At 40.1% G+C, this 22,043-nt stretch overlaps 1 protein-coding gene and 1 long non-coding RNA gene across 2 annotated transcripts; one reads left to right on the forward strand and one right to left on the reverse strand.

Moving 5' to 3' along the window:
- Window positions 1-294: 294 nt before the first annotated feature.
- LOC9271693 (myosin-17) lies at window positions 295-13,514 on the reverse strand. The gene is made up of 39 exons (XM_015775920.3): window positions 12,972-13,514; window positions 11,034-11,162; window positions 10,661-10,804; window positions 10,429-10,574; window positions 10,163-10,319; window positions 10,008-10,066; window positions 9,733-9,892; window positions 9,472-9,621; window positions 9,243-9,379; window positions 9,012-9,158; window positions 8,813-8,914; window positions 8,666-8,723; window positions 8,481-8,582; window positions 7,629-7,663; window positions 7,347-7,473; window positions 7,091-7,261; window positions 6,264-6,395; window positions 6,086-6,195; window positions 5,925-5,985; window positions 5,571-5,748; window positions 5,275-5,480; window positions 4,960-5,079; window positions 4,777-4,875; window positions 4,475-4,696; window positions 3,801-3,940; window positions 3,539-3,653; window positions 3,386-3,439; window positions 3,234-3,314; window positions 2,941-3,111; window positions 2,449-2,601; window positions 2,156-2,362; window positions 1,926-2,066; window positions 1,779-1,849; window positions 1,602-1,701; window positions 1,475-1,531; window positions 1,337-1,393; window positions 1,172-1,252; window positions 953-1,035; window positions 295-863 (listed from the first exon to the last, which is right to left on the reverse strand). The coding sequence occupies exons 1-39, from the start codon at window positions 12,972-12,974 to the stop codon at window positions 752-754; spliced, it is 4,578 nt and encodes a 1,525-aa protein (XP_015631406.1). The 5' UTR covers window positions 12,975-13,514; the 3' UTR covers window positions 295-751.
- Window positions 6,318-7,356, forward strand: LOC136355704 (uncharacterized). The gene is made up of 2 exons (XR_010739977.1): window positions 6,318-6,432; window positions 6,783-7,356. It is a non-coding gene; the product is annotated as an uncharacterized lncRNA (long non-coding RNA).
- Window positions 13,515-22,043: the final 8,529 nt, after the last annotated feature.

Consider the following 22,043-nt stretch of genomic DNA (forward strand, 5'->3'; position numbering starts at 1 on the left):
GCAGAGGTAACGACATGCACACCAAGGAATTCATTGACGGGAAACATTGCCTTGCCGGCGACAAGGACCTGGTACGCCAACATTACATTTGGGATCATTTGTTCATTTCGGCATTTCTTTTCTTTGGGGTTGATGTTTCCTGTGGGTGATTTATATATTTGAGAAATCTCTTGATGGGATTCTCGGATGGAACGAGACATCTAGTTTTTTTGGGTCTAAGTTGCATCCCTGATCAAAGAGATCTAGAAATGGATGAAAATTGGGGCAGACAGAATCACACAATACACCAAAAGCTTCAGTTTTCCAATGTGATTTTTTTTTCAACTATGATCTTCTTTGCAATTTACAATACGGTGAAGATTGAAATGAACGACACCGGAGACCCGACACAGATGCGGAAAACCTTTTCCAGACGCTAAGAGGAACACGAGCTTTTCCAATAACAAAGCTCGGGGACCTGACCAGGGAGGGGCATCCGGCCCCTCCCATTACAATATAAATTTGATCCCCCAGAAAAAAAGGGGAGAAAATTGGACAAAGAACCAATCAAATCAAACCGAAGTCCTAAATAATAAATAACAAATAGGCCTAACGATTACTGACCAGACTAGACCATGTGATTTTGGTAAAAGGGCAAAAGGGCACGAGTAGTATGTACATGAGTTATGCACAAGTTGGAGATGAGTTGGACAAAAGGAGAATAGGAAGATGTTTTGCATTGAAAGGATCACCACTCTTGATAGTCCTTTCTTTAGTGTAGGAAGGTAAAGCCAGAGTTCTCCCTGATCAAAGGCGGCATGTCAACATCTGTTACCTCAATTTCTTTCATTGACTTTGAGATATCATCCACCGAAAACGGAATGCTGCAATCAGAAGTACCATGGCCAACGTTAGAGAACAACTTTTTCAGGTGTGATTGACTTTTGTTGAAGTTTGGTGTAAGGGAATAAACCTTGAATCATCGTCCAGCAAGAAAGAACTGCTCACTGCGTTATTCGAGTCTTCTGTCATCATTATCCTCATACTTGAGATGACCTATAAGCATTTGTGCATGAACAAAAACAATATTTAGTGATAAAGAAATAAAGAAATATAGTAAATCCACCGCTTGACCCAGTAGCAGATGTATATTGGAAAATTTGACAAGTAAAATTAGGCCAAACAAGATTACCTCTGACGAAACAGTATGGGTTCCATATTTATCATCCCAATACATTGTGCTGATTCGGTATAGCTGTTGTATGCTTAGGACCTGAAAATTTGCATCATACATGACAAGTCAACCAACAAATGTCAAATGGCTTGAGAAACTTAAATTAGTTCAAAGATCACTTACAGGGCATAAATCGTTGGTAATTTCTTTCAGTGTTTTCTTTGGCTTTTGATGAATTACCTAATAATACAACCAGTTAGATTATCCTATTTTGATCCAGAAAATCAAAAACAAAACAAATAATCGGTATAGAACACCTACAAGGAATCCAACAGCCTGCCTAATATGCTTCAATTCTTCCCAGGAAGAACCTGCATACTGTATATTAATGCGTATGTTAGCACAAGATTAAAATGATCTCCAGGAAACTTAAAAGGTCCATAAATACCTCCTCAGTCGCATAAATACACCACTGCTCTAATTCTGCCAGTCCAGCTTTGACATATTCTCCATTGCTAAATGAACAGCACTCTCGTCGAAGAAGCAGACTACAAGATAAGGAGCATCTCAAAATCCCAACAGAAGGAGAGTACGTAGAACAGGTAAAGCAAAAACCAAATCTTACCTGTTAAACAACTGAACATTAATAAATGAGAAGATTTGAGTGAACACCTTGCTGATTAAGAATGAAGGGACCTGTTGCACATTTAATACAGCACAAGTTAATGTCAACTCAATCAAAATTGTATGTGAGAACACATTGCTTACGTACATAATTGGCTTTCAGAACATTCAAGTAGTTCGTTAGAATTTTCACAATGCTCTGCCAATGGGCAATCAGGGTTTGTTGGGCCAAGGCATTCGCTTGAGAACGAGATCCTTTAATTAGACTAGCACGAGATGTTCTCGGCGCCTGCAAAAAATAAGCATCACAAAAAAAACAAACCTGAAGTTCACTCTCTTTTTATAAACAAATACCAAGCTAGTGCCCCCAATTCATACCTGGATGCAAAGACCAAGTAATGGGGATATTTCCTTCTTCAAGTTGTCTCTTATCATGCCATAGATTTTCTCAAGGAAAGCTGTAAGCTGCTGCTTGAAAAGCAGAGCAGGATACTTGGCTTCAACTTGACGAAGATCACCTATTCCTCCCATCAAGCGGCTAGCCAGAAAAGGACGGCCAGCACTCTGTGGTGAAGCTCTCATTCCCTTTTAATTTCAGAAATGGTGAATTAAAAGATATTCGGACTAGAAAATCCTAAGAGTAAAACAAACAGAGATGAAATATGTTTTACCGAGAACACCCGCCCAAATGATGCAGCAGAAGATCTTCGCCTCTGAGGTGTGAGTCCAGCTGCTCCAGTTGTTTTCAGTGTTCGTTGTAATAGTAGGAGTAATGTGGATGAATTGGAGAGCCAATATGCTAGTTTGTCGTTATTTTCCTGGGCCTTTGGAAAGTAAGAATTTAAACTTAGCTATATAGCAAATTAAGGATATAAAAAACATTAAGGGTAAACGAATTTTAATCTATACTCCATCCATCCCAAAAAAGGACAACTTCTGGGGATGAATCTGACAGTATCCCCAGAAGTTGTTTTTTTTGGGGGGACGGAGGGTGCGAGTTATAGCAGCATTAAAAATTTTAAGCTCCAGTATTTCTGTTTTTCAATTTCTACAGCAAAAGCCTAAGATATCTGTAATAGGCAAACAGAATATCATATGCAGCTTTCCAACTTCCAAGAAAAAGGAGGTAAAGCGGAATGGACAAGCAATATATTATTTATTACCTCTATAGCAGTGCCTATTGTTTGAATTATACGGTCAAAAACACCAGTCCTTTCAACTTCAAATGATCTCCAATGCAGAAGGCATCTGTATATAAGGCAAGCAGCAATGGGCCTCCCACTGGAGAAACCTAGATCTTGTGATACACATTTGATCAGCATATCTTGGTTTTCCTGAAGCATAAAACAAATACAGTATGAAAAATAACTCACAATAGTCATAACTTCAGGGTCAAATAAACAGAGGTGTGAAATTTGCTTCAGGACAGAAATGTCAAACAAACAGAAAAACACACCTGTTGCTTCTCGTTGAGTGATTTTTGTGGCTTCTCCTCAGTCTCAGGCTCTTTAGGGTTGAGTGAGATAGGGGTGATATCCTATGCAGAGATACCAAATATCAGCAACTTTTGAATGAATATCAAATGCACAAATTATTCTTTCCACTTACAGGTAACGGTTTCACTTCTCCATACGGAGCTACACCATTCTCCGGAGTTTTAAGCTAACAAAGCACAATTGATTTGAAATATTAGACCATCAATGTGAAATTTGAAAAGAATTATATTAATACAGAATGCAAGTAGTCAGGGTCATGGAATACTTGGAAGGGAGACTTAGGATATGCAGCTAATGATTTTGCCGTAGGAGAAATAGCAACAGCCTGTTGACGTAGCACTTTGTTCTCAGACTCCATGTTAGTTGCTTTCTCTTCCAGCCTGTGCTCAATTTTACATAAAGACCATTCAGAATGAAGAAAAAGGAGTTAATACAAGTATAAACAGAGGCATCATCCTTAACAAAAGAAAAGCATTACAAACAACGAAATGAAATAATGACAACTGATAGCGTTGTTTAGACTTCACCTCTGGACAGTATCCTGAAGTTGCTCAATCTTTTTCTCTGCACCTTCAAATTTCTTGATTAGTTCTTCATTTCTCCGTTCAGCTTCAGCATATTCTTTCTTTGCAGTTTCTGTTGCTTGCCTTTCTGTTTGCAGCAAAGCCTGAAAACATCACAGTCAGACGTAAGTTCAACTATACAACAAACATATATTTTGAATTCCAAATACACAGGGTCCACTACTACCATCAGTCTTTTTCTGAAGAGGGTGGCAAATTGTGGAAACGGGATTTCTAAGCGTATAGGGATTTCTTCAAACTTGACGTAAGTTCAACTATACAAAAAACATATATTTTGAATTCCAAATACACAGGGTCCACTACTACCATCAGTCTTTTTCTGAAGAGGGTGGCAAATTGTGGAAATGGGATTTCTAAGCGTATAGGGATTTCTTCAAACTTAGCACACATAACAAAAACCACATGACCTCTTTTTCACTAAACACTTAATAACATTTCCTTCATAAGATAAGCAAAAGTATGGCATAAACCTTGCAAATTTTCACAAGGCAAGCTAATATTGTTGTCAATGAAAAATGCCTCAGCTAAAGATCATTTCATTAAAAGATCAGTGTAAAAATAAGGCTGTATTTATGCATGCACCAACTACTAGGAACCACTTTCAGATTCTACCATACCTTCAGTTGTTCAACCTCTGCTGTCAGTGAGTTAATCTTTTCCGTGTCTTCGACCAATACAGGGGTCTCTTTGATTACTGGAGGTGCCTCTTCTATTGCCTTTCTAGCTGCTTCTCTTTCCTTAACAATCATAGCCTTTGCTTCTTCAACTTGCTGTTGCATATCATGCAATGTCTCTTGCAGCTTAGCAATTTCCTGGGCTTTTGCTTCCTCAAGGTCAGTCTGCAAATTGAGAATGTTACACTTAAGCATCAAGTACCAAACTACCAAGCCCAAATAGTGTCACGTCAGCCTCAACATACCCTTAACCGCTTCTCCAGTCCAAGGCGCCATGTCAGTTCTTCAACACGCTTCTCAAGTTTATCCTTGGCCTCCTTAAGGGCCCCTGTTTCTCTCGCAGCCTGCAGACGATTCATGGATAAACACAACTATGACATATACTATGGTAAAGAATATTTGAAGATTGCAAAGGGATAACAAGCTACCATTTTTAGCTTTCTAAGCTCTCTTCTTGCAAGCCTTTGTCTCCATGCACACTGATAAGTAAGAGCTGCTCCTTGCAGATTCTTGTAATGTGCATAGTCTCTGTGGCAACGCCATCGAGCCTATGTTTAAAAATGCCATAACACAATATTACAATGTGTTTCATCAAAAAATATTACAATAAGTGTTTTAACAACAACAAAGGAAAACTACAAATAGAACAGAAACATGATGGACCTAAACTTCTCAAGCCATGGCATAATTTGTAAAATTGATGAAATACTATTACAAAACAATGTAATTGAAACCGTACATACTTGGATATGGACAGCTGCTTTAGTTTCCTTTCTGAATCTGAACTCTTTGCGGGCAGACATTGCCCTTAATCCTGTCTGCAACGTGATTGCAGCCTCCTGTAGTTGTAAATAAGACACGCGAGCTTTGTGACGACGAACATTCTTTTGTATCTTCACTGCTGATGCTTCCCGCCTCATGCATTCGTATAATTTACGCGCCAAGGTCCCTAGATTACAAAAAAAAAAAGGGAAAAGGACAGCTGCATAAAATCTGTCCAGTGCTGCAGAAACTGCATTATACAGAAGGGGAGGAGTACCTCTAACGAAAGATTGTAGCTGTGTTGCTGATCTTCTGAGCGAAACAAACTGTTTCCGTGCGATATATGTAGAGATTTGTCTCTGTATAATTCTTGCTGCTCTTCCTAGCACTTCTGCTCTTCGTGCATCCAGATCAGCCATCTGTCCAGCTCTCAGAAATACCTTTGTTTTTCCGATCTGAAAGACAATCAAGAGATTATGTAAGAGCTAACCCAAAGACGACAACAATAAAACCTCAAAACGTGTATACACAGCATGCATCTTTTTCAAACATTGCTTTCACTGATTCTGTTAACACAATGGCGCAAACTCATGTATACACCATGGGCATTTGGCCTAGTTGCATGTATTACCTGGTAGTTCTCCAGCCCCATTTTTTCCAAAATCTTCTGGCATGCAATTTTATCATCATTGCTAGGTACAAGAACAAGATAAAAGTGAATAGCTTGAAACATCAAAAAAAAAAAACTTATGCAACAAAAAACTATGTTTTCTATTCAACTGGATTTCTTACCTTCCTTCTAGAACTTCAGGAGCAAGAACACCAAAGCGATTAACAAATTCATAGAATGTTTTCCTTGTGGGATATCCAGCACAGCTGATCCTGATAGCTTCAAGAACACCCTGCATTTTGTCAGGATTAGTTCACCAGAAGCTAGCATAAAAACAATAATAGAACATGTGAATCTTACTCCGCATCGCAGTTGTTGTATAACATTTGTGTTCTCAAAAATGGCTGGCTTTAGGAGGTTATTTGGCTTCACACATCTAATATAATGGGGTTCTGTTGAGCTCAAGGTCTCCATGAGAGATTGAAGTTGCAGCTGAGAGTTGGACAGCAGGAATGTAAACACAAAAAAGGTCAGCAGCACTGTAAACAAGATATACTTTCCCAGATAGAAATAAAGCAAGACTTCTGCACTGAATTTTAATCATATTTATATTATCACATGAAATTATTTAGGAAGACAAATTGAATGGTATCATTAGCATGCAGCGAATCTATATATACTTTTACATGAATCAGAAGTTTGACTGCACGATAACTTACATTTTGAGACAGAGGGACCGCCTTGTTTGACTTGCTAAGTTGCTAGAGGTTATAAATATAATTAGTGAAGACTTGAGCAATCTTTACAGATGTAACAACACCATTTTTTTTCTGTACGATATACATGCAGACCTAATGACTATGTCACTATGTATAGCAGGAGGAAGTGAGCAACAGTGTTGTCATACGCCGCCATTATGGCAACCAAAGGAGAGTACGAAGGGAAGGTCAGAAGGATATGTGAGAACTCACATGCTAGGAATTTTGAATAACACTGATGCAGCGACATACGTAGTACATAACATTTAAAAAGGATGCACGTATTAACTAGATAACTTCTGATACGATACATTGGTACCATTTTAAGGCTACAAACAAGGTAGGATGTGTAAATAAGTAAGGTGTATGCTACTACAAATTTTTCCAACCATATTGTGGAAGCTAGAACAAAATCAAGTAAAGTTTCACCTTGAAACGTGACCCGATTGATGAAAATTTTGAAGATTTTGCAGTCTCTTCAGGGAGTGCAGGAAATAAAGCAGCTACGAAAGGACAAGAAGAAGCATTCAGCAAATCCTGATGTTCAGCCACTACATAATCTTTGTTCTTGTCTAGGAAAAAATCAGCCTGGTACGTCACCTGTGGATGATACATAACGATGTCTAATTAGTATGATGGTTACCTTCTGTAACAATACACATATGTTTTAATGAAGAAGGCTTACATCACCAGCATAATGAACAATTGTAAAATCTGTGCGTGAAAGCTTCGGTTTGGCAAACCGTTTGTTATTCTTAAATGTTGTATACAACTTCTGCGCAAACGTCTCATGTGTCGATCTAGGAAACATACTGCGAACAAAATTTGCAAAACATTATTAATTCGCAAGCAGTTACATGTCACAGGATTGAGATAATCTACAATTGATCCAGATGTTATAGTGATTGAAGATATATATGTTGCTTGCAAGTGGTTTGGAATGATAGTTGTGAATTCCAGAACATACCATGCTTCATCCAGAAGTGCGATCAAACCACCTTTCTGCGAGTACGGAAACATATGTTATTGCCATTTTATAGAACTCCAAAATAAAAGGTTATTACAAGCAATATGTTGTTTCCAATTTCCACAATCAAATACTAACAAGCAATATGCTGTCTGGACAAGCCTTAGCTCATCCTAGAACTAGAAGCATCGCACGTATGAAGGGAATCTGTAAAGCTCATTATAGCTAGGAGACTTTCTTCTACCAACCACATACTATCTGACACAAGTCTGTTGAAACATTATATGCACTGCAAGTACAATGTTACCAAAAAGACCTACAACCTAAGGACATAACACCAAATAAACAGATTAATTTAATTAATCCATGAAATCAGTAAACTCCCAGATGGTAGGGCCCTGAAGGTTCAAAACTTACAAAACAGATTTTCCTCTAGCCTAAGTTAAGCTATCTCGAGCAGCAAACATCAAACAGACTAGGAGCCTACATGATAATCATTTCAAAATGAGAACACAAATTGGATCATTTTCTTACTGATTTATAATTACTGACACTATTATTGGCAGGAATAGTACTGCAGATATAACCCCATAGGAACAGCTGAACAAGCCTTGTTGCCCAACCATCATTTGTAGGATGAGAATAGGTTTTTTTGGGAAATTTTATCCCATCTCTTCATCTAATATTCCGAAAAGCTTATAGTGGAACTAGATAAATTTAGCTTGTAATATATATTCTTTTGAAGAGCTTATATTATACTACATCCGCCCCATAATCTAAGGGATTTTGGTATACATTTGCATAGCCAAAATATGCCATCTCATAGCATGTAAGATATGATGAAATGTGTACCTTCTCAATCAAGTCTAACACATCTTGATTATCAACAAACTCTATGTAACTCCAGTTTATCTCCTCTCTGGTGTATTCTTCTTGTTCCATTTTGAACACATGCTGCAGGACAAACATCTCACGTTAGACACAAACCAGCAATCTCTAGAGCAAAGCCCTCTTTCAAGAACAAATTCAAGATGTACCTGGTTAAAATGTTGTTGCAGCTTTTCATTTGTATAATTGATGCACAACTGCTCAAAACTGTTTAGAGGAGTGCAACACGTTGCTGTTTTAGCGTATGTTATGAAATGGATTTTTGGCCTAGTTTGAAAAAGGTGCAAAACACTAACCTGTTAATTTTGAAACTCTCAAAACCATATATATCAAGAACACCAATCAACTGTTTTGAGTTTGGGTCCTGTCCAATGGAGACATTGATCTTCTCCACAATCCTGAGAAGAAGATAACAGTAATAGTGGGGAAATGTCAAGATGCATAGTTGAAATCTAATTGAGTTTTTCTGCCAGGGCAAAGGGAAAGGATCATTACCAATCAAATAATCGGGAGTATATTGTTTTTGCTAATGCATCTCTGCTAACAAGTGCAGAAGCAGGATCAAGTGTTCTAGTTATAATTTCTTCAGGAGTAACTATTACTCGTGTTATCAGTGCTTTTTCCAGATTATCGCAATCACACCTTTAAGAAATTTTAGTCGTTAGCAATATGATTTTTGGTCACCCTGAACATATAGGAAAATAATAAAAGAAGAAATTTACTCACTTCAACAGTTCTGCTGCAGTGTTAAGGTGGAACCTGGATTTGTCATCCTTGATCACAGATGAATCAATTTCTGTTCCCTTAGCAAAATTTATATTTCCAAGATGAAGTATAGCAGCTACAACCCTGAATATAGCTTCCTGTAATACAATTTGGTAATTACGTATTTACCATTAGTCCTCAAACTAGTATTTCCAACAGCTTCAGGCCTTCAGCACAATACAATACAAACCTGCTCTTCCTCATTGATTCCAACTATGTCCATGGCCCTTCTTGTTGCTAAATATTCTTCAGCATCATTAATTCCTTCTACTTCAATACAGCTTGACTGATTGAGGTAATGAAAGGATCTAGCATCGGCCAACTTATACCTCTGTGTATCCTGCATATGTATATCCATAGTAAAGAATACCCTTTAGGCTACATTCAGTTCCACGTTCGAAACAGAGATTAATAGTCAGACAAATATCAGTAAATCAATAGGAAAACATACCTCTGGGGGTGCAGCACAAAGGAAATAAAAGCAATGATAATTTCTCTCTGGAGTATTTATTTGGCATACACGGGATCTTTCCAGCAAGTAAGTTCTGATAGCAGCTCCTGAAATGCGTCCAGTCTTGTCGAATTGGATCTCAACAAACTTACCAAAGCGACTTTACCAGAATCGTAAAGCAAATGAGGATGTCAAAAAACCAATTGGTGATGTCCAAATAAAGCAAGAAGTGTCAATGAAAGGAAAAGAAAATGAAAGCAACAAGGTTAACTTACCTCGAGTTATTGTTCCGCACAGTCTTTGCATTACCAAAAGCTTCAAGAACTGGGTTTGACTGAAATTATATCAGTTATTAGGTAATCAGCCAACGGAATTTTTTTTATTTGAAAAATAAATTACTATGCAGACAAAGAGAAGGCTAATGAATTGCCTCTAGAACTTGCTGTTCTACAGTTCTTCCTTCTACTCCTGATCGCCCACCTAAGTGTGCCAGATATCTCATAAGCATCTTTGTTGTTTCGGTCTTGCCAGCACCACTTTCACCACTGACCAATATAGAGTTGCTTTTCCCTTCATTTATCATTGCTCTGGTTGCTCGCATTAATAGGTCATATCAGGGAAATGTAGGTATATAAAAAGTACAATCTGCTGACAGGATCATATATATGGCAATATCAATATTATACAACAGTTCACCTGTAAGCAACATCTGCAACTGCGAAGACATGAGGACTCAGCTCCCCAAAATCTGCACCTTTGTATTGTTCCATCATATGGGTATCATAGAGATGTGGCAATCTTTGAAATGGGTTTACCGCAATCAAAATGCTGCCAGTGTAAGTCTGGGAATGCAACAGAATGATAATCATGCGCTAGTCATGTAGTGCATCTAAAGTAAGATTTTGGGCAGAAATGATAAGGCACTCACATATATTTCATTTAGCTCATAACGGGTAGCAAGATTCTGTAGAACACCAGGTTCATGTAAGTATGATAATCTTGTCATATCGTCCACTCCTCCTGGTGGAGCTTCCATATCCTTGGGGAAAACTTTTGATTTATTTGTCTTAACCTGTGCAAAAGCATTACTTGTGATGAAACTCGTAATCCATTTTATGTCAAAATGATACAATCCATGGTTACAATGAAGCCACATATAAATAACTAAACAAACAGTATTGCGAAGTTCTCCTTGTACATTAAAACAGAGCAAAATAGATCCATTGAAGGATTTTAAGGAAATACTAAGAACTAGAAAGAGATGATCTGCAGAATGCAAGATAAGAAACTGCAAACTGTACCTTTTTCCCATTTGAAGTCTGCACATGAACTTCATTGTCTTTTATGCTAACAACCTCTCCATCTATCCAGGCTAGAATTGGGTCCTCGACCCAAACATGAGAACCAACAATAATATTAACAGGAGTCCCCTGCAAAACACATGGTGCAGTAATCAAACAGATGCCTAGATAAAACAGAACTAAGAATAATTTAAGGCTTTGATGGATGATCTAATACTCCTCCCTCATTCTCATGCAGAGGGTTGTGTTACATCTTGCGAAATTGTCATATATAACTGACAACTGAGAATATGCATAAGTATGTTGGACATGACAGAGGATAAAAAGGAGACGTCCATGACGTATCGCTGCCAACTTTACCAAGCATCAGACACTCAGGGTTGACGAATACGTCATATGACATATCATTAAAAGGCTTTTCAAGAAATAGGGATTTTAGCCGAAAGGTAAACACAGGATTTGCTTTAGTGGAATGAGTGATTCGATGTCCTCTTCTTTTTTTTTCCTCCAACGTGTAGGTCATAGGTGGATTCATAGTAGATCTCGCAGGTGAATTTTAGTTAACAATTCCTCCAATGATTGTATCCTATACTTACATAGTTGCCTCCCACTAACTGTAGTAAGTGCTAATTCTCTCATCTCTCATGTAGACACATTACCTCAATTGTTTTCATAGTATTTTAGGTGATTGTTCTAAGGTACAAATTGTCTCTCTTTTCCACACCATGCATATCAATTATGTATAGCCTTTGGAGAAATGATTAAAGGTTCTTATCGTACAAAGCACATGAAATAAACCATTTGGTAACAAGAAAATTCCGACTTCGCTCATTATGCCTACCATTTTATCATGCAATTTTCCCACAGCAAAAACACGGGGTCTCATCTAGAAGATTGATAAGATTCAAAAATCAGAGCACTAAAACATCAGGCTAACATTCACTCCACTAGTCCACTTACCATGCAATATGTCAAAATCAGTTTTGTGATGTGCAAACTTGTTAAGGCTTGAAAACCTTAGTATTTGTCTTTTGCGGTATCAGAGTATCATGAATTCATGATATAAAAACCTTGGTATTTAAGTTTTGCAAAGTATAATAGTGTTTCCTTACTAGTTCTTTCAAAACCTCAGTATTTATAAGTTTTGCAAAGTATAATAGCATTTCCTTACTAGTTGCTTCAAAACCTTAGTATTTAAGTTTTGCAGAGTTTCAGTAATATTTAAGCTTAATCCTAGCTAGTTGGTTCAAAAACATGAAAATATCAGTCTCCTCAAATTGTTTTAGTTAGAGCTTTTCGAATAAATATTCGAGTTCAGAAAGTTGTGTCAGGACTCGGGACCTAAAAACTGCTCATAATGCATATGAAAGGGCACGGTTCCATTTCAAACATCACCTAGCAAACTTCAACAAGCACACCAAAAGTAAAACACAATACCATGCTTCACACGAAGCTATAAGCAAACATCTTATTCCGCGTCCTTCACATTATTGCACAATCAATTTCTCCGCAAATAATAGCTAACCATTGTTGTCATCCATGTCACTCGCAGGAGCCATTTCACCTACCAAGTTACTACTATCCAAAGCTCCAAACCAAGTTGCTCTATCCCAATTTTGCATGAGTCCAGGTTTCTCGTAAGGTGGCAAACTAGGCAGCTAAACAATTTGTAACTACACTACAGTGAGAGCAATGAAAAATTGTGTAGTAGTACCAAGTAATGATGGAACTACTATGAGCAATTTCAGTTGAACCCCTAACTTTTTGTTTTGGGGAAAAAATGCTGTTTTCGTACTAAAGTTAAGACAAATAGAAAACCTAGCTTCCAGTCCCAGATCTAGAAGAGAAGATATGGATAACGCGAATTCGAGAAAAGTGTGCGTAGAACGAGATGGAGATGAGAAAGGAAGAGGATGCGCGTCGGTACGGGGTGCTCACCATGACGACGGCGGCGGCACCGCTGCTCGCGATGGATGGAGATCGGCGCAGGCGGCGGGCAGACGAGCTCGCGAGGAGACGGGAGCCGCGGGGCCGAGGGGAATCAGACGCTCAGAGCACGCGGCGGAAGCAGCAGCGGGACGCCCCCGGCGCCGCTGCTCGCCGGTGGCGATGGAGATCGGCGCGACGGCGCAGGCGGCGGGGCCAAGGGCTAGCTCCCGAGGGCACCGCGCGCGCCCGCCGCCCCGGTCTCCTCCCGCTACCCCCGCTGCTTTGCCACCACCACCTACCCACCCCTAGCTGTTGGTTGCTGCCCCCAACTTCTCTCTTCCTCCTATGCGATTCGACGCGGCTGCTTGTTGGTTCGATTGCTTCGAGCGCGCCGCCGTGTGGCTCTGTGTCGGCTTCGTCGTCGGCGACGGCGGCGATGACGGCGGCGGCGGCGGCGGCGGCGGCGGCGGAGTCGTGGAGGGGAGGGGAAAGGGACAGAAATGGTAATTACAGGTTGTTTCGTTTTTAGTTCCCTTGCGTTTTGAAAGAACCGAGGAATTCTGCTCTCTTGGAGCAAGGCAGCTAAAATACCTGCGCTTTTCGCTTCAAGGGCTTGTACTTCTCGGAATTTCACTTTTTTTCCTCTTGGCATTTTCGTTTTAGTCCTTATGATTGAAAAGAAAATAAATAAAGGGTGTCAATCGGAAGGTTACTAAACATTTTTGTAGGTATGTACTTCTTCTTCAAATAGGAGGGGGATGTATAATATAATATGTGATGGTGATTAAAAAGAGAGGGATTAACAGTTAAAACATTGTATGTGAAAATAGTTTTTATTGATGGCTTAAGCGTTACTTCCTCGGAACAACGTTTGCCCGCTCACAAAACACTAGCATGTGAAGAGAAAAAGATGCACTCGATATTAATGTTATGTTAAGCACAAAATATAGGTTTGTGTAGAATTCAAAGTGATGTTCCAATATTTTGTTCTCTTTTTTTAACTCTATATATATTAGTATTGCCCTTCTAGTCTTTTTCATTATCCATATAAAATTCAAAATCATAAAGATGACCGGTCAGTAATGATGACTCTGAACTTCAATAACTATATCAAGTTTCACTCCCCTGGTATTGGTCCTCAAGAAAAAATGGTTATTTTCTCCTACACTGAAAATGTTCTGTGCCCGACATTTCAATAACATAGGTTGCCATAAAAAGTAATTTAAGTCCCCTTTTGAAACACAGGTGAAAAAACACATAGGAACAGAAAAAACATTTGAATTAAAATAATACTTCCTCCCTTTCATATTACTATAAGACTTTCTAACATTGCTCATATTCATATACTCCCTCCGTCCCATAATATAAGGGATTTTGAGTTTTTGCTTGCAATGTTTGACCACTCGTCTTATTCAAAAAAATTTGAAATTATTATTTATTTTATTTGTGACTTACTTTATTATCTACAGTATTTTAAGCATAACTTTTTGTTTTTTATATTTGGAGAAAAAAATTTGAATAAGACGAGTGGTTAAATGTTGCAAGCAAAAACTCAAAATCCCTTATATTGTGGGACGGAAGGAGTAGATGTTAATTAATCTAGACATACGAATGAGAATAATGCTAGAAAGTCTTATAATATAAAACGGAGGAAGTATGTTTTATAATCCTATAGTAATTGAGAACACAATAATCGGAAAGATGAGCCAGTTGATTGTACCATAGAAAAAAATCAACCAAATAAAAATATCACAAGAGGTCTAGTCACTTGCTCATTTCCCTAAAGAATTGGTGAAAACAATCCTACGAAAATTTTCATATCATCTTCCTATGAATCAAAGGATTTTATTAAAAAAATCCTTAGAAAAATAAATCCTCTAAAATTATTTTGACAATCCTTCCATTTCAAAGAGGGCCATAGGATCTTGGGGTTGTGTGGAACTTAAACAAAACATACGAAATTATAGGAAACCTCATTATTTTTTTAATGGGCTTCCTGCATGGTTTCTAACGTTCTCAAGGATTATGGGCCTATTCGGCTGCACTTAACTTTATTGTTGTGCAGCCAACCCAAACAGTAAGTTGAGTCTGCTGCTGTAGCAGCAACAGCTACGTACAGTGGCTGTACCAGACAGCCGAACAGGCCCTTTATCCCACATTACCACATGCACCTGCATGTCTACGCCACAGGAGTACGAGCACAGCTTCATAGGACCAGGGTGTCAAGACTCTTCTTATTTTTTCCATATAGGAGGGTGTCAGGACTCATGACAGCAAATGAAACGCAGAAAAAAGGAAGAAAAAGGAAAAACGGTTAGAGATGGGAGGACTCAAGTTGCAATTTTTTCTTGTGTGACCAACTGACCATCAACCACCAGAAAGCTCAAAGCAGAGCATATAGTTTCTTTTTTTTTCCTCCTCCTCCCCTATTGTAATATGGCTATTTGCCCGTGTGGCCGGCACGCTTTCGGCCACACCACCAGCCGCCGTCAGCAACCGGCTATAGTCTATATAGCGTGCAGCGTTGGTTTTTCGCGGCGTGACGCGCGAGAGCGCACCGCCCGTCCACCGAGTGGACGAGACTGCCCCTCCGGTCCGCGGCATCGTGTGGCGGAGCTCGTGTGGCCAGCCGCTGCCTGCCGTCCCAGTCCAGCCACACGAGAGCCGCATCACGCTCGGAACTTTCTTTCTTTTTGAAATAGTACATCTTTAATGGAAGATTATAAAAATAAATGTTTATTAACTAAAATCATAAATTTAACACCTTATCGAATAACCGTGTCAAACAAACATTGTTCGATAGAGTTTAAAAAAATAGAGAATTCGATGTGTGTGCATGCATGCGTGTGGGCTGTGGGTCCTATCGAGTTCGGTAGACCACCCTAACCTGTTGAACAATCGTTGTTTGATAAATACAAATCGAATAATGATTGTTCAATAGATATTGATTATTTGATAAGGTGCTAAATTTGTGTTTTTTTAATCAATCAAAATGTATTTTTATATTTTTTTTATTAAAGTTATGTTATTTTAAAATTCTCGCTCGCGCACGGTAGAGCGGATGAGAGACTGGGGAGGGGGGGAGCTGCTTTTGAGGTCAGGCCAGGATGTCTCGCGGCCTTCTACTTCTAGGCTGGATGTGGGGGCCACGCCACGCCACCTTGTTGCCCCCCGAAACACACCCGATCCTCTGTGCCGGGGAAGACTTCAAGGTTCCCCTGCCTGCGTCTGTCCAAATAGTACCAGGATCCGTGCAAGAAAACACAATCTCAGCAGTTCAAAAAAAAAAAAGAAGAGAGAAGTTGAAGGAAACACTTGCTTGGAACTAGCTCAACCCTTGTCGATTGCGTTACCCGAGTGCTGACTGCTGACTCTGGATTTTTTTTATTCGAGACCTTTTGCGGAAACTCATTTGACAGGAGCACGCGAGCAGGGGTGAGCCGTCGGCGGCCACGGCGGTGTCCAACCAGCCTCCATCCGCCGTCGGCCTCCAATGTCAGCAGCATGCGTGATGTTCCTTCTCCAATCCTCCTAGAATCCCAACGACAGCATTGGATGGGGATTTCGTTTCAGATCTGTACATGTTCTTTCAGTAGACATTTTTTTCATGTGAGCAAGAATTAGTTTGTGATGTGTGCAAGTAATTTGTGATGAGATGATTAATTAGTGCTTGAGCATGATATGGCAACATATTTATCTTTTTGTTAAATTTTTGGGGCTGCTACGAATGTATTTTTTGTGTGAGAGTTTATTAAATTTTTGTAGGTGCTAAAAATATATTGTTCATGTGAGAAGTAACCTCACCAATTCTAGTTGAGGAAGTATTTTTATCCAGATATCCCACCTTATCCCTCTATCCAAACAGGTGATGGGACCATTCCATCTCACTCCATCCCTCTAACAAAACAAAAAATAGGGTGCGCTCCATCCCTCTAACCAAACAAAAAATAGAACCATCATATTCCAGAAAATAGGGATGAACCCAACACATCCCACTTCGTCCCCAAACCAAACACATGCTTATTATATAAATTGATCAAAACTTGGCACTGAGTCTTTAGGGTGTGTTCACACGAACATGTTCTCAACACAAACAGTAAACACGGAAAACAGAGCGGTCCATTAAAATATGATTAATTAAGTATTTGCTATTTTTTTTAAAAAATAGATAATATGATTTTTTAAGCAACTTTCGTATATAAACTTTTTTTAAAAAAATATACCGTTTAGCAGTTTGAAAAGCGTGCGCGCGGAAAACGAGAGTAGGGAGTTGGGAACAAACCTACTGTAAGAGCAGGTACAATAGCAGGCTATAAGCTAGCTATAAACATATTTTCAAGAGATAAAGGAAGAGAGAGAAGATCAGCGGGCTACAGATCTGTAGCCAGCTGCAGCACAGACTCCAAGACATAATGTGTGTATGATAGGTGGGACTAGATATTAATAGTATAGTGAGTAACTATTGTATGAATTGGCTATTACATTGGCTATAGATGATTTGTAGCTAGTAGTGGGCTATATTATTAAACTTGCTCTAAGCTTATATGGAGGAGAGATAAAAAAATCAAAGGTGTTGGCTCTAATGCAAGAGCTAGCTTAACACAAACTCCAAGACAAATACAATAAATGTATAAGTAAAAGATAGAGATGGGAGAAGAAAATTGTAGCCAATCTTATAGCTAATCTATTATATATATTGGTTTTAAGATTGGCTAATAATAAGCCGTCAGATCTATTGTTATCCTTGCTCTTAAACTTTGGAGCCAATTTGCATGGCGCCGACCCCCATCATCCGGTCTACACACTCCATTCAAGTCTTAGGCTGTGTTCGTTACTGGGTTAGTAACCCATCTCCTCTGTACGGAAAACAGACTAGTTCTTTGGCGCGTGATTAATTAAGTATTACTATTTTTTTAAAAATAGATTAATTTGATTTTTTAAGCAATCTTCGTATAGAAACTTTTTTTTAAAAAATACACTGTTTAGCGGTTTGAAAATCATGTACGTGGAAAACGAGGGAGAGAGATTAGTAACAGGCTGAAACAAACGCAGCCTCCAAAAACTAAAAACAAATCACAGAAATTAAATCATAAAATGTTACTGCTGAATCAACGTATAAAGGGGAAGTGGAAGATTGAATCAACATCTGAAGGGGAAGAGGAAGGGACCCACGCCATCATCCCAGATTATTGGTTTTATAAATTAATAAAGAAATATAATTAACAAGCGTCCAAATCTAGAAAACGTCATCGACAAGTGTGAGTTCCAAAAAATACCATCGTACATACGACTTTATCCTAAAAATACCATCACCGTTAGGGTTCCATCCAATCCACGTCGTTAAATGCATTGTTCATCCTATAGTATTTAACGGCGCGGAATGAACGGAACCTAACGGCGATGGCATTTTTAGACAAAGTCGTTTGTACGATAGCATATCTTAAAACTTACACTTGTCAATGATATTTCTTGGATTTGGATGTTTGTCAATGATATTTCTTGGATTATCTCAAAAATAAATTAGCAAAAGAATCATAATAACTGGTATTGAAGTTTCATGAAATTGACAAGTAACATTAACTTGCTGGTCTATATATGTGAAAATCATGGATGCTACGTTTAGCTCAGAAAATCTGTTCTATAGTTTCTACACGTGCGGAATCATGTACATGGATCCACCAATGTGTGTCCTTGGTGCATGTCATGAAATCCAAATCATGGCGTAGTTAGGTGGTGTTTGGATCTAGGAATTAAATTTTAGTCGCTGTCACATCGAATGTTTAAATACTAATTAGAAGTATAATAATAAAATTATATAAATGAGAGCTAATTCGCGAGATAAATTTTTTAAGCCTAATTAATCCATAGCCAACACATGTTTACTGTAGTATTACATAGGCTAATCATAGATTAATTAGGCTTAATAGATTCGTCTCGCGAATTAGTCCTGGGTTTTATCATTAGTATATGTTTAATATTTTTAATTAGTGTTAAGCATTCGATGTGCCCTGATCCAAACAGGGTCGTAGTCTATCAGTCTCACAGAACGAAAGGCTCAAAGTTTTGCTTGACCTGTTCTAATTAAAAGGGCTAAGCTGCACAGAAGGAAAATCCGAGAAATCCAAACCGCCTTTTACACTTCGCTATCATCGTTTCAACTCCAAACTAAACTACTGGGCCACACCAAGCTAAGCAAATTGCTATCCTGTTTGACTTGTTATCGTCACCGCTTCGTTATTTCTTGTTAAGTCGAGGGTGAAAATAAGAAATAAATAATTTTTACAAAACCCCAGTATTATGCTTTAAGGGCAGTTTTGAATTGCTACCAAAATTTGTTCTACTATTGGTTAATTTGGATTGAAGCCAATACTTTTGGTAGCACCCATACTAATTTTGGTAGCAGTCTAGAACTTTCTTCACTATAAACTAAATACAAAATTACCCAATCAAACAATTGGTAGTGCCAAACTTGCCTATGTTTAATTTGGTACTACCCAACACTTGACGGTAGTCATACAAACAAACCTTAAGTTGCAAAAAACCATAGGAGTAGGGATGGCAATCGGGTGCGACGGGCACGGGCAGTGCCTACCCATACCCTTGCCCGTAGGTATGCCCGTTACTACATGACGGGCAAAGATTGTTGCCCATGCCCATCGCTCGCGGGCGTGCCCGTTTACCGGCTACAACAAAATCAGTGAAACAAAAGTCTACAAGCTTCTAAGTTTGAATCGAACTGAAAACATTAAATATTCTCTGCCTTGGTGTGGGGTCTCTCCTCTGGCGGTGATAGAGGAAGTGGGAGAAAAATAATAAGGGAAATAAAAAGAAAACCACATAAAACAAAGAACGTAGCTTATGCACTACTTAAAAAAACATTTATGCTGGCGGTAAAAAGAGGTTTGTGCTGGCGGCTGAGCAGCCCCGCCAGTAAGTAAAGGCCAGAGAATCATTGGTTTTCACAAGCGGTCATAATACCGCTTGCGAAAATCAATTTTTGCAAGCGCGTTCTTAAGAGGGCCACCTGCGAAAACCAATTTTTTAAGGGCGTTATTAAAAGAGCCGCCTACGAAAATCAATTTTTCGCAAGCGCGTTCTTAAGAAGGCCGCCTGCGAAAACCAATTTTCACAGGCGCATTCTTAAGAGGATCGCCTGCGAAAATATTCTCCGGTGCAAAAATACAAAAACTCAAATTCAAACCGATTCAGATATGCCCTCAATTACAAATTCAAGCATCCTCTTCTTCTCACCAAATCACAAATACAAGTCCACAATCACAAATTCAAGCATCGATTCAAATATGTTGGCCTCACAGTGCAATTTCACCATCACAAAAATCAAAATTAATTTTGCCAACCATGCTGTCGATCCTGCGGAACAAAAAAAATGTTTCAATCCCAGCATGCATCACCCATTGCCTCACCACGAGAAGAACAGCAGCGGTTGCTGAACCCAAGGCTCCGAGCTCCCGGCAGCGGCTCGATGCGAAGGAAGGAGCTCCACGGCGGTGGAGGACGGAGCTCCACGGCGGCAGCTCGTCACGGAGGAAGGAGCTCCACGCCGTCGTCGATCCGAGGACTTGGGGCTGCCGGATTGCCTAATGGCTTGCCGATGGAGAACTTGCCAATGCAGGACTTGAACGAGTCGCCGCCGGATCCGCCATCTGCCTCCCGCAACCGAGCTCTGCTGCTCGCACGTCTCTCCGCCCGTGCACCGCCGACCACCGCTGACACCCGTGCACTGCCGAGCACCGCCGCCGCCCGACAGATCCAGAGCTCTCGTGTACCCCCGTCGCTGATCGGCACACCCCACCCTTTCCTCCACCGCGCCTCCCCTTCATCCTCTTCCTCCACCGCGTCATCACCTCCTCTGCGCCAACCACTCCCTTCCAGCTAGATCTGGGAGAAGGAGAGGGTACAGAGGGAGGGGAGGAGCCTCCGGATCCTGAGTTGGCGGTGGATCCGCTCTCTCGGCCGGCGTCGTCGTCGTGGTCGCCGAGTGTCGACGGCGCGCGGTGGTGGCGGGTGGGAGCGGAGTGCAGGAGGAAGGGCACGCGGTGGCGGCGACGGGTGGGAGTGGAGCGGAGGAGGAAAGGGCGCGCGGTGGTGGGCGAGAGAGGAGCGGAGGAGGAAGAGCGCGCGGTGGCGGCGGCGGAAAGGAGAGGAGCGGAGGAGGAAGGGCTCACGGAGACAGAGATGGGTAGGAGCGATGGGATGGGGATGGGAGAGGAGCGGATAAGGTTGGGGAGAAGTGTGAGGTTGGGAGCGATTTTAAGTTAACTCGGCCGCTAGTGAAAATCTATTTTCGCTGGTGGTACTTAGCCCCTCACCCCTCAATATATTTTTAATGGCGGTTTATGCGTATGGCCGCCAGAGAAAAAAATAGAGTGACGCCATGAAAAATTGATTTTGTAGTAGTGATGTATTCTAGTGGATTTTGCTTCTAGCCTACAATATAAGTTAGATTTCACGGGTAAATGGGCAAAGCGGGCATACGTAGTGTTACCCATACCTGTCGACGGGGGATACCCGTAGACCGGATATAGAGGGTATTGGGGTACGCTGGTACGAGGATCTACGTAGTACGACATCAAGCAAACAGGAAACAAGGATTATACTGGTTCAGGCTCCTTAATAGGTAATAGCCCTAATCCAGTTGATATGGGATTATATAATGGAATCCACAGATTACAAATGGAATAGCAGAACTCGATGATACCGACGAGACCGTAGTCGAGTTGGTTCGACTAGATCACCCGGCAACTTGGCTCTTGTAGGCTCCGACTTCGTAGGCTGTGGTGGATGTGTTGGCAGTAAGATTCAATGCCTTAGGTCCTCCCGGGGGGTCACTTTTATACCGCAGGTCAGTTGGTCTCTAAGTAGAACTCGGAGACATCGGACCCCACACGATACAGGAACGACCCAGTTCTGTCCGAGTAGGACTCCTTCTATCTGTGGATTCCGCATCTATCTTGTGATGAATTTCCTTAATGTACACGGGAAATATCCGTATACGCGCGGGTATACCGTATCAGTATACAACGTATATCTAAGGGTAGAGGGTATACCCTATCCGTAACC

Source organism: Oryza sativa, chromosome 3, assembly GCF_034140825.1.
Source record: "Oryza sativa Japonica Group chromosome 3, ASM3414082v1".
Lineage (NCBI taxonomy): Eukaryota > Viridiplantae > Streptophyta > Magnoliopsida > Poales > Poaceae > Oryza > Oryza sativa.

Excerpts from the sequence above, each read along its gene's own strand:
- LOC9271693 (XM_015775920.3), bottom strand. Across the intron at positions 6,196-6,263 it reads TACAACAACTGCGATGCGGA|GGTGTTCTTGAAGCTATCAG; the intron begins GTAAGATTCACA and ends GACAAAATGCAG. Across the intron at positions 2,363-2,448 it reads CATTTGGGCGGGTGTTCTCG|GGAATGAGAGCTTCACCACA; the intron begins GTAAAACATATT and ends TGAAATTAAAAG.